General features: G+C 48.6%; 1 protein-coding gene across 1 annotated transcript in view; it reads left to right on the top strand.

The window, feature by feature from the left end:
- The window catches only part of Ds (dachsous cadherin-related 1), a 68,263-nt gene that overhangs the window by 29,592 nt on the left and 25,262 nt on the right, over positions 1 to 13,409 (top strand). The window contains exons 6-11 of the mRNA XM_071791993.1: positions 3,156 to 3,434; positions 4,873 to 5,099; positions 5,680 to 6,346; positions 6,439 to 6,789; positions 9,811 to 10,137; positions 10,221 to 10,665. Of these exons, the coding sequence (XP_071648094.1) occupies positions 3,156 to 3,434; positions 4,873 to 5,099; positions 5,680 to 6,346; positions 6,439 to 6,789; positions 9,811 to 10,137; positions 10,221 to 10,665 (2,296 nt within the window). The remainder of the gene's footprint in view (positions 1 to 3,155; positions 3,435 to 4,872; positions 5,100 to 5,679; positions 6,347 to 6,438; positions 6,790 to 9,810; positions 10,138 to 10,220; positions 10,666 to 13,409) is intronic.

Genomic DNA, 13,409 nt, shown 5'->3' on the forward strand with positions numbered 1-13,409 from the left:
GGATCGTTTCTTTTTTGCGGGATCCCCGTATAACTCATTTTAAGTTGCGGCAGTGTGTACGCTTCGTGGGTATTAAAATATAATCCGGTAAGAGTGGCGCTTTCGCCTGGGTCGGCGTGTAACGAATCATCAGGAACCGGGGCCCGGGGCCCGTCACACGCCGCGAAATACGCGCACACGTATGCGGCGCGGCGCGCACCGCGTGTGCAATGCGCGCAGTTTGATTGGCATGCGACACGGGAGTATTTGTGTACACGCTCTCCGGTCCGAGAGACCCGGGTCCTCTCCCTCTCTCTCTCTCTTTCTTCGTTTCGTTTCTTCGCTGCCTATTTGCAGAGGTGGGACTTCTCGAGTCATCCACCGACCGCGCGCGGACGAAGGAGGACCGTGAGGCAGAAAAAAAGATGAGGAATAACGACGGCGATGGGGATGGGGGTGGGGGCGATCGCACTGCCGGAAGTATCAGCTGTCTTGTCGTACGAGTACTTCTATATTAATCCCCGCGCTGTGTGCATGCAGCGCGACTGCACATTGTCCGGTCAACGGACCTGCGGCGCGGAGTGAGTTGAAATTTCGCCCGGCCATTGTCCTTCGATCGGAGCTCTAACCGCGAGGGATCTCCCATTGAGAAAACCCTCGAGCGGCGGTGCCTCTCGCCGTTCCTTCCGCGTAGGTCGTCCTCGTAACACTCGCTTAATGGCGCCCTTTTCTCCATTCATCCAATTAAGGGGGCCCCTCGCGTGTTGGCTTACAATGTCGGGAGATCGACCGGCTGGTGATTTATGGAATGGCACGCCCTTGTCCGCGATGAAACGCGACGAGAAGTAAGGGAATATTCGATTGTCAGCGCGACTCCGACCGGTTCCTAATATGTGATCAGGGGCTGTTAGCAGTCGATGCTCCCTCCTCCCCCTCCCCCTCCTCCTCCGCACGATTCGAAGACGTGTCACTTCTTGATGTTCGTCGGAAATGTCGAAGTCGCGTTCCTCACAGACTTCGGCATCTCTCTCTTCCGACACGAGTCGCGGTAACGCGCACGTTCGCGTGTGAAATTCTCGTGCATTTTAAGCTGTTATTGCAATACGCGCGCGGTACGATCAATTATCGCGACTTGAGGAATTTCCGTGACCTTGTGACCTACCGTGACCGACTCGCCTATCGATCGGATACCTGTTGCGGCGCGGCCACGTGCCATCCGCGCCACGTGGCTCGTCTACTAAACGGATACACGCTCACTTCAAGCATGCGGTGATACTTCTACGACACTATCTTGTACTTGTAGCGATCACTTTGTAGTGCGTTGACTTCGTGCGAGAAAGATCTGCAAAGAAAAAAAAATAAAGTCGATAATCTCACTTCATTTATTACGTTCTACATGCGCGCGTACCATCCGGTGCGCGCCGCGTCGTGATGAATGACGATTACGGTCGATTTATATTATAATTAAGCAACGTGATATAAAAATATCCTCGATCGGATCTTAGATTATTTAGCGATATATTTTCCAGCGTGGCAAAAACACGTTTAGCGGCATTTCCCCGCGGCTTTTCTGCGCGTCGATAATTTGGTATGTGGTTTTGTGTCGGTGATCAAATTAAAGATAAGCTTGCTCAGCTAGTCTGCAACTTAGCAACTGCAACGTGCGCGCGTTGCAAAGCCGCCGAGCAGGTTCCCCTTCCCGGCGCGGACTTCGATCTAATCCCGGTCTGGGATTCCTCGAGGTGGTTTTCCACGGTTTCCGTTCGTCGAACGACTGTTTGATTTTCGAGAAATCGACGCCGTACCGTCCGTTCGTCCGTCACGGGACTACGGGCTCGTACATCCAATCGCCGCGATGGATTTCCAAATATTGGAAGAGGCATGCAAAGACAAAAAGCCACGTTCCTCTTACGAGGATGACGGTGAGATCGGTCGCGCGGTCCCACGGCTAACACAAGAAACGCATTAGCGCACGCGTCCTATACGATATACTTCTTATTGTTGCGCGATGGTATCCCTCGACGCGCGGATGGCATCTTCCCGGCCAGGCCGGCCGGCGCGTTTGCATGTCCCCCGTCGATCGTTTGTCTTGTCGACGACGGAGGAGTACGGCGTCGTCCAGCCACCGCGTCGGTGGTGAACGCTAAAACGGTCGCGATGGTACTCGATTAGGTACGTCGAGAATTCGTGGTGGCACGCCACCAGGCCGGGGCTCCGGCACGGCGCGGCGTCGGCGCGGACATCGATAGGGGTCGTCGTCTCGGGCACGAATTATTATCCCGACCCTTTTCCCAGATCCTGGAATAGTTCTAGCGGCTGCTCGGCTAGTCGCTCGTTTAATTATCCATTAATGCACCGGCCAGGTGCATCAAAGGTGGGGAGACCGAGTCCCTTCTGCGCTCTCTGACTCCACCTTTTCTCTCTTTTACTCCGCCATGCGCTCGCCCTCTCCCGCCCTCTTTCTCATTTTCTTATTCGTACCCTTCTCGTTCTCCTCCCCTCCGACTCCGACTACTCCCTGCGATACGTAATTACGGCGGACCTCGTTACACGCGCGACTACGTACGCCCCTAGTATGATTATTATATGCGAGGAGAGAGAGAGAGAAGGAGAGAGAGAAAGCTAAAGCGGAAACGAAAAACGAAACTCCCGGCATCGAGGCGCGATCGAGGAATACGAGCGACCGCGCACAAATGGTTCTTATGCGCGTACGAGCAGCGATTATCCAATTAACCGTTCTCTCGACGAGGAAAATTGATAAGGTCGGTCTAGACGTCCGCGCGATCGACGAGAGAGACGATCGATCGGCCGATCGTATACGTATTCGATTTTATATATACGAACGAATGCGCTCCCTGCTCTCGTCCGCACCGCGATCTCCATTGGTCGCGCCAGTGTTTGAGAGTCGGCACGTAAGATCCGTCGGGCTCGGAGAGTCTTTAAGCGTCATCTAATATCAAGACAGACCGGTACGGAGCTTTTTGTCGCGCGCCCATAAATATTCCCCGGCATCCGCTAATAGACGTTACCCGCAGCGCTGTTGGGAAATTGCTAATAGATCGTTAATAATTCGCTATCTATACCGCCAGCCAAGCTCGACGGTCTCGCGGCTCTCGTGAAGCGCAATGAAAATTAATTGTTTCTCTTTCCCTCCCCCTTCGCTCGGCAATCGTTAGGCGAGATCACCACGTGCGAGCCGCTCGATCGTGAAACGAAAAGCGTCCACGAGCTGGTTCTGGAGGCGCGGGATCAAGGGACACCGTCGAGAGCCGCCCGAGTGTCTCTGAAGGTCACGGTCCTGGACGTCAACGACAACTCGCCTGAAATCGTCGATCCTCAAGGGGCTCAGGTCAGCGTCAGGGAGGAGCAGCCACCGGGAACGGAGATCGCCAGAGTGCGGGCGCTGGACACGGATCTCGGGGAAAACGCCTCGGTGACGTACAGCATCACGAAAGGTAAGAGTTGGATCGTTGAGTTTAACGTTGCTTTAACCCTTAAAGGCTACGTTATTTCAAGTCTCGACTACTTGAGACTGTCCATATATGGACCTCGCAACTTTGATCGCGTACAATTCTGGGTCTCATCGACTAAGTTTTAAAAAATTTTATACGAAATAGGGGTAGAAAAGACTGAAGAATATAATAGAATTAGAAAAATTGTCAATAATTAATATTAAATTGTCCAAAAACATCAATCTTTGAAGACGGTTTGAGCAACATAAATTATTTAACGTTAAAATAGATTCTAGGTCTATATGTGGACCTAGTAGCCTTTAAGGGTTAATTTATCCCGTCGAAATGTGTCTTAATCTCACGGTGGTAGCTATTTCATTCTCGATTACTTGTTCGTCGCTGTGCGCGACCAATCGGTTACGCGCCGTTCGTCTAATTAAGGAAACCGCGCTTTTACCTCGGTATGATTATCCCGGTAAGAAAATATATAAATTACAATTAGTCGTGTGTGTGCGTGTACACGTTCAATAATTGCGCGACTTCGTTACGAAGGCGCCGGGTTGAGTCGCGGAGACTCGGGAATAATAGAGAAATAGCGAGAGGGCACTTACATGCCGGAGATTAGATGGTGAACTTGGTTTTTTCACCGGCCGCTCTAGAGACTCCCGCGGTGGAGCAAGACTTTTTGAGACTTTAATAACTCAGTGGCAATTACAGAAACAATTATGCACGGTCTTAAAAGCGACCGCGGGCGTTTTTGCCGGGCGTGTTATCCGTTGGCGAAATGTGCCTCGCCGCCGCGCCGCCCTTGTGAGGAATTGTTACCGTGTAGGGGAGACCGGGACCATATGGCTCCAGGGGCATGTTGTCCATATGCTACTTTTTAGTATTTATTGAGAGGAACAGAGTGGATAAAAAATCGCGAAGTGGTTTTTTTAGAATCGAAAAGAACCATTTAGATTTAGAATCTAAAAAAGATCATTTCGCAATTTTTTATCCACTGTTTTTCTCAAGATAAATACTAAGAAATAGTACACGAGCCATATAGCCCTGGTCTCCCCTACGTTAATTCACTGCGGCGGCGGCTAGGATCGGAATCGAATTTTCACGATTGCACGTACCGGTTAGCGAGAAAAGAATCTTGATCGCGAGATTAAATCTTAACATCGCATCGCGGGATATACTGCAATATTGTGGAGGAGTGCAACGATGTACCTCTCCCCGTCCACGTCAGTAGGCATTTCATTCCGCGCTCTATCGCGCGGCGCTTATTTCGCGTACACGATTCTCCTCAGGGTCAACGGCACAGATATCAGAGAATTTTTTTTTATACCGCGTTCAAGTTTGCAACAGCGAGAATAATCATCCAGACGCAATTTTGTCCGTCTATCTCTCGAGGAATATTTCCGTCCAGACAACCTGACTTGGTTTTTCGCTACAGGCCGAGCCGATTCGGACGGCTACAATGTCTTCACCATCGACCCGATCACCGGCATGATCAGGACCAAGGCCATGCTCGATCACGAGGAGTGCAAAGAGTACCGGGTGTCCGTAAGGGCGGCCGACGCCGGTCATCCGCCGCGACATAGCGAGCGCGTGTTGCAAATCGAAGTTCTGGCACTCGCGGACAACCGGCCGACCTTCACCAGCAGCAGTCTTACCTTTAACGTGAGTACTATTGACCGCACCACCCGGTAGGATTCATTTTCCCCATCAGATTTGTTTCTATCTTCGCTGGACACCGTGGAGAGAGGACTTCATAGTTCCCTCTTGCAATTATTCATTAGAACATTTATGATCGCGCTAACATCCCTCCGACGGCGTCTCGCCGCCGTTGTTACGTGCGTATCCCGTGGATAGCTTCGCACAATTTATGCCACGTTAGAAATTCTGTAGAGAATTCTATGGGAGATTGAAATTTTATCGCTCTCTTATGATCTTCGTTGTTATTAATCGTTGAATTAAACATTTAATTTTGCACTTATTATCATTTAATTTTTGCCCCATTTAATTCCTAAAAAGATATATGTCCTAATGACTCAACATTTATCTTTCTTATTAATTAATACGCATAAATGAATGTTTTTGAATATAAATACTAATATAAATACTTATCTTGGCTTAATTATTAAGTAACACTTCCTCAGTTTCGATCGACACACAAATTATCTTTAAAAAAGAAAATATTTTTATAATATAAGAAATAAAGTGTGGACTGGGTTTGATAATATACACTTGCCTCACTCAGGTGCGCGAGGATGCAAGTATCGGGCACACAGTGGGGTCAGTATCGGGAGCGGGTCCCGCGGGTCGCGTGGCCTTCACCTTGGACTCGCTGACGCCGCTCAACGAGTTTCCAGCTTTCGACGTCGATCGCAACTCGGGCCAGCTAGTAGTCGCTCACTCGCTCGATCGCGAGAATGTAAGCGAGTACCATTTGAATGTCCGCGCGTTGGACACGACCTCGCTCGGGAATCCTCAGAGCATCGCTATTTCCGTGAAGATCGTCATAGAGGACGCCAACGATAATTCGCCGAGTTGGCCGCAAGATCCGATAATTGTTCGCGTGTCCGAGAAAGCTGCGATTGGCTCCACCATTTACAATCTCACGGCCAGTGACCTGGATAGCGGCTTGAACGGAGAACTCAGGTACGGTCTCGTAGCCGAGTTCCCACCGAAGGGTTGCTTCGCCGTGGACTCTCTGACTGGCGCTTTGACCCTGGCCAAGCAATTGGATAGAGAAGAGAGAGCGGAATATATTCTGATTCTTAAGGCATCAGACCGGGCACTGCCAGGAGAACAATTAGCTTCCACGGTCACCGCAAGGATCATCGTCCTTGATCAGAATGACAATGATCCCGTCTTCGTCGCGCCAGAGTTCACCAAGATAAACGTCGCGTCGAATCTTCTGCCTGGTAAGTGTCATATCTTGTCACTCAACTGAGTGTATTACACAGATCTACACATAGGACGATTAATCAAATTTTTATTTTCCTAATCTCACCAGGTGCTAGTCTGGTAAGAGTCGTTGCCGTGGACAAGGACTCCGGCGACAACGGTCGGATATCTTACGTGATAACCTCGGGCAACGAGGAGTCGCGGTTCACAGTGGGCTACGAGTCGGGCATCGTAAGTCTCGTGAAACCCATCACGAAGCCCGCGAACCTCGAGATTACGGCCAACGATCACGGATCGCCACCACGCAAGGCCGTGCTGAAGCTGAGTCTGAACCCGGTGGCGGCGCAGCCAAGCGGACCTCTTCGGCTACTGTTGTCTAATCCGATCGTCAAGATTTCCGAGAACCTTCACGTCGGATCGCACGTGGTGAACGTTGCAGGGCCAGCAATTGCGGATCAAGGTAAGACCAAAGATCTCATCGCGCGATCGCTTATATATCTCCACCGTGCTGTGTCAGTTAGACTAAAGTTTGTCAAATTTCTTCATTATTCATTGCGATGACTGAACATGAAGTTTAATAATATCATCAAACTAGTTTAGGCAGATTTCTGATGATCTCGAGCGACATAAACGTGTGTTCACGGCGTATAACATTCGGTATATTTTCGTGAGAAACAAAACAAGCAACGCGGTCGAAATTTATTGATCTCCGAGACATAACGAAGATGTGCGGGAGGACCGAAAATGGAGGGTTTTCTTAGATACTGCGTCCTTATTGTTTCGATGGTGCGTAAGTCTTCGTCGGTGCAAAAACAGGGCTGTCAATTTAAGTGTGTAGGACTTGAAATTACAGCTTACTATCTCTCGTACTTCTCTCAGGCGTCTCATTCGCATTCTGACGATCGCGATTTCACTTTTCTCTCTCTTCGAGCGAGTCTTCGGCGTAGATAGTGTGCGTCGGCGTTTACTGTTCAGCACGCACTCGCCGCAGCTAATAGGAAAGCTCTGCTACGAAAATACCTGGAATAATTGCCTCGAATCTGGCCGGTACCGAGCATTACAGTAAATTCAGCGAAATGAATCGCGCGGCTTGGACTCCCTCGGGGTTGTCGGCGATGCCGTTCCGTCCAGAGTACCCCGCTGCGGCTCCGTTCGTTTGCATCTTCTCCTCGCACGCACGCCTTAAAAAGCAAGTCGTCTGCGATCGAGAAAATTCCGAGATTTGTCCGTCTCATGGAATATGCCGTCATTTTTATAAGAAATGCGTCCTCGCATCTTCCTCGCGATAACGAGCTTTCGAGCGAACTCGTTCACGTTATAATTTACGGCAAAGATTCCCACATCTTCCATGGGAATTAATATCTGGCGATGCCGCTAATTATCGTTGTGGAAGTCTCTCACAAGTGTGTGACTGGACGAGTCCGCGGCATATATTAGCAGTCCCGCAAGGAGGAATCCGGCATTCAAGAGAAAAAAACGTGTTTCTCGAAGGCGGTCTCCCCGGAAATTGTCCATCCAATGTGTGATTGTGTCTCGCATATTCGCATCAACGTCTAATGAGTTTTTTCATTATGCGAGAAAATCGTCAATAAGCAAAATATCAATTATGTGTCACAAACATTTGATAAACACTAGTAGTTTCCTTACGCACGCAGGAGAGACCGGAGCTAGCTGGTACACTTTTTTTTTAAATGTTTTTACACGTAACTAATAAATGGAATACAAGCCGCAAAAGAATTTTTCAATAGCCGCATGCTTATACAACACAAAAATTATTTTTTTAACTAAATAGTATAATTAATTTTGTTGCACCAATAACAATTATAAGGCGACGACATTTGTAACCGGCCTCATATACGGGGTAAGTTGTTACAGTACTAAATTAAGTTGTGAAAGATCCAGTTTTCAAAATATAAATATATTTAATAAAGAGAAATAACACCATGTAACAATATGTGTTATATTACACTTACATTGTTGAGTGCAAAATTATAATATAGATATAATTTAACTGATGTTGTGTACTGACTGGTTCTGATACGTAATAAGAGACGTTAACGGTGAAATCTTACATTACGTTAAAAGTAAAGATTTTAAAGACACAGTTAAAATTATGATATGATGACCAGATTTGTAAATATAACATTTAATACATCACTGATTTATTTTACTTTCGGCTATACAAAACTAAAAATATTTTCTGTTTGTGAAAATACGCCACTCAGCTTAAAATAACTAATTGAAATATTATCGAAATGTTTTTACGGAAATACTATATTTTTTATGCAATATTATCTTTTGTCACTTTTACAATAATTGCGGTGTACCAACTTGTCCCATGTACCAACTAGCCCCGATCTCCCCTATCTCCACGTGCGTTGGCGTGCATTTCGCGGATCATTTTTCTGCGCTGGATCCGCATATTCGTGCCTAACACGGAAGCGCTCCGATCCAGCCTCTGTTTCTGACGAACGATTAAAGTGTGGTAAACCAGCCCCATCGAAGACGATAAAGCACGGTGTATCTCTGGTTCGCGGCTTATCTATCGCGACGCCGGACGAGCGCATTAGCGCCCCATGGATGCGCCGAAGGTGCCAGTTCCTCGGGACCGGCGGCTCAGTAATGCATAGGGGGGAGGTTGTTGCGAAATGCGGGAGCGAACGCAGAACGCAGCAGGGGGATTAGAGAAAGGACGGGACGAAACAATGGCCGCGTATATCATCGTGCCGCCGGTCTGCCGCGGTACGCATAGGCAAATCACCGACCTCCACACCACTCCACACCAACGTGTGTCGCTTCGCGTGTGCACGCGTGCAGATACGCACACGACACGTCGCTACTTACTGGTAACACGACGAAGGATGGCCATGGCGCGACACGCGCACATGCACGCTAAACCGCGTCGTCGCTTTGTTCTAAGTCCGCTAAAAATTCAACGAGCATGGGCTAAGCGCGCTGGAATTCGAGAATCGAAAGCATTAAAGTCACCGACGCGGCCGCCGCGCTCCAGACCGGAAAATCGCGAAGCCGCCAGATCCACGAGTAGAATTATAGTTCCTTCCTATGTTTGGGAGTAAATAAATTACATGATAAATAACATAGTATATAAATTATATATATATTCTTTGAATATTGCGAGAAATAATTACAAATATTCGGTAAATATAAAACGTAAAGATGTTTATGTGTAAAAAATATGCACGGAACAAATAATAATAATAAATTACTTCTATATAAAATTGAATCTAAAATAAGAATATACGTACTGGTTGATTTATACAACTGGTTGATTTATACAAAATGGGATTCGATAGAACGAATGCCAGCAGAGCGAAATGTCAGATCCAATGTTAGAAGATAACGAATTAAATATATAGCTATATTTCTTTAGCTCCAATCCTGTAATTTTTGTTGTGTGATTTATGATGCACACGTTTCTTAATTAAGCACGCATTGATGAACTTTTTATTCCGCTTTATAGGTAACGTCACCTTCAGCATCCCGAGCGACGTAGCGTCGAACAAATTCGCCATAGCACCCACTGGTCAAGTCACTCTTCGGAGTCCCTTGGATCGCGAAGAGGTTGCGCGTTACTCAGTCTCCGTCTTCGCGAGGTCCAGCAAGCTTCTGGACATCACGACTTTGGAAGTGATAGTGATGGACGAGAACGATAACAGCCCGGAATTTCGGCCGGGTTCCTGCTACACTCTCGCCATACCGGAAAATCAGGAAACTTCCGTGATCCACACCGTAGCTGCGACCGATCTTGACGAAGGGTTGAACGGCGAGATCTCCTACAGTATCGTAGGTGAGTTGTCCCGCAAAGTGTAGCGTGTACGAAAAATTGCGTAAATAAAATATGAGACTTAATCCTTGCGCTTCTTACTCTAGGCGGCAACATCGGCGCCAAATTCGCGCTAGATCCAATCACGGGGTCGATGTCGATGTCGAATCTGGATCGTGAGACCGTGCCCAAGTACGTCCTGACAATTTCGGCCAAGGACAAGGGACGGCCGAGCCGCGAAGCGCGTTGCAACCTCACCGTGGTCGTGCTGGATATCAACGATAACGCGCCGACCTTCGTGCAGAATCAGTACACGGGGTCCAGTTCGCACAACGGTTTCCCATACGGATCGTCGAACTATCCGGCGAATTACCATCACGCGAAGTACGTGACGACTATTTCGGAGGACGTCCCGCCGGACTCGAGCGTGATGTCCGTGAAGGCGACCGATCCGGACCAAGGGGTAAACGGCAAGATTACGTACGCCATCTTCGAGGAGACTAGCTGGCTCTTCAGGGTCGACAACCTGACCGGCGTCGTTACTACGGCTGGGTGAGTGCACACGTCCCGTCGTTTACTTTTTTTTTTACGTATGGCTTCCCTTCTTTCTTTTATCCTCTGTCACTGTCATCGTTTCCTTCCCTTTTGACCTTTTTCTGTTTCTTTCTTTCTCTCTCTGTTGGGTCTCTTTTTCTTTTGTCTCTCTTTCTCTTTCTATGTCTTTCTCTTGTCCTTTAGGCCGCATGTGAGTCTCGCTTCGCGATCTCGGCTACCAACCGATTAATTTCATCCTGGCGTTAATTACCGCGACCTTTATTACACATCCGATTAGGATCACCCAGGGGGATATTACGCCGGTAGTATAACGTCGTAAAACGGGAAGTGAAGACGCGCGCGCACACCTACGTACACACACACACACATACACTCGTAGGAGGGGACGTCAGGGGAGCAGCCAGTCGGTTTACAGGGGGAAAAAGCTCGACGCTCGAGGGCAGTGCGGGAGGAAGGAGAGGCGCGGAGACGCGGTCTAGGAACGTCGTAAAATTATAAAGTCAGTCGATGCGCTTCACGAACGATGCACTATGGCCGATTAAACGATTCCGTATGCATAACCCGTCGGCACAACCCGAGATACTCTTCCTTCCTTTTTCCCCTCGCATCCCTTTCCTCTCTCTCTCTCTCATCTCGTTCTTCTATAATCTATCTATATATCTCTTTGCTCGGCCCTCCGCCGCGCTCATCCGTCCGTCCCTCTTGGTCCGTGTGTGTCTCTTATGATTACGCGCGCAATAAACCGATATCTCGGGACATCGTTAAGACGAAGACTTTCCGTCCATGGCTTCCGTCCATCCCACCAAACAGCAAGGTCGTGGTTCGTTAATTAATGGACGATTTCGCTGCGGGGCTGCCGCGAACCTTGATCCCAGCGGACCGCGCTGATCCAGCGGTTGATCGTTAACCGCTCGATACGGTCTTGGCGTACGGGCGGTGGAAAACCCTCAAACGCTAATTGCGCGCGCGAACTTCGCGGAATCGAATTCAATACCGAGCCCTTATATACAAAACATTAACTTTTACGAGTCGGACGGGTTATACGGCCGCGTAAGAGTCCACGGCGATTAGAGCCGCCTGCCTCCGTGTCGCCCCCGTGTCCGGCGACCTGCTCCTTCCGTCTCCCGAAGACGACACGACCGAGTGATTTCGATAAATCACTTCCACGTCGGGAATATGTAATTTGCTCGTTGCAAATTATTATGCGGAGTCGCCGTAAACCCGCATGACCGACCGACACGCCCAGCGTCCGTCTCGGTGACTCACGATTCGCGCTTTAATCCCTGTGGCAATTAGTTGCCTCCTTGGTGCCGATCTTGGTTTACGATTGCGATACGATTTCGTTCGACCGCGCGTCCGTTTACGCGCGGCTCCTTCCGCCTTTTGTCCGTTCCTGCTTCCGTCTACTGATGAGATGTGTAAGGTGCCTCGTATCGCGGGATATATATACACGAAGAGCAGGGAGAGCCGCGAAGTCAATGGAGGAACGGTGTAAAGACAGAGAGAAAGAGAATGGTCGGCAGCTCCATGGGAAGGAGCTCAGGAGGGCGCATACTTTTGCGCCGCGACAGTCGTGTGTCATTTCAGCGAGACGCCATGTGGCATTTCAATGCATTATTTCAGCCGGCAAAATGCCTCCTGATATGCAAAACCAGATCTCGGTCTCTTCGAGCTGCTCCTTCGCCGCGTCTCTTCCACTTTCATCGTCTCTCTCTCACTCTCTCTTTCTTTCTCTCTTCACCCTTTCCCGCCGCGGCCACTGTCCGGTCACTGTCTCGTTTCGCCGTCTCCTGCTCCTCCTCCTCTTCTCTCTCCTCCCGCTTCTGTTTTTGGTATCCTCAGATCCTCTTCCCTCGATCGGTAGCCGCGAACCCGGCTTTCGTGTCGCCTTGTTACCGTTGCTCTTGCGATGACGGTCTCGTTCCTCTTACCTTTTGAAAGCCGTGCCGTCGCGTCGCTCGATGCGGCACCTCTCTGGGAAGAGAGTGTACCGAACACTTTTCCCCTCTTCTGCTCTCCGGAGACCACCCGGTAGAGACAATACACGGACGAGGACCAGTTCTCTAGAATAATTCGATAAAAAGCGTGAACTGGTAGCAAGACGTCGAAATGACACCACGGCTGACCAAATTTCTCGCTAAATTTATCCATGTGCGCTTCGTTTATTTATCAATTGATGAGTGACAGCATCGCGGAAATTCTTGCATTCCTTGAAAGAATCATCCTGTGCAGCTAAGACGTTCCTTGCAACTGTCGTTCTGTTCGGATACGATGAATATTCGTAAAACTGCATACTTCGAGTTGCTGTCGGCAGATACGGACAGATACCAGGGCGGAAGATAACTGTGGAGTATTCGAGTTAGCTTCGCGCAATCGTAAATAAGCGTATCGAACCCGTGCACTACTGACGTCCGATCATTATCCCACGCTTATTAAGAATTATTGCGAGCGCGCGTTGTATCGCGAAGGCACGCTGGGAACTTCTCTCGCTTTGCTCGACTTGCATTTGCGTAACTCCGTAAATAAACATTGTCTTAAAGATACGACATTGTGAGACGCCTAAATCCGAATTCTCTCTAATAACTTCTAATTAGTAAAATATTCACTTAGATATTTTATTAATAACTGAGAAACGGCGATACTATTTTAATGTATTTTATCGAAACCTATCAAATTAAGATTTTAAAAAGAAATAAACTGTAATTGCGCACTATGTCTTCTTTTTACTAAATTAATGTCTC

The sequence above is a fragment of the Temnothorax longispinosus genome, chromosome 10 (assembly GCF_030848805.1).
Source record: "Temnothorax longispinosus isolate EJ_2023e chromosome 10, Tlon_JGU_v1, whole genome shotgun sequence".
NCBI lineage: Eukaryota > Metazoa > Arthropoda > Insecta > Hymenoptera > Formicidae > Temnothorax > Temnothorax longispinosus.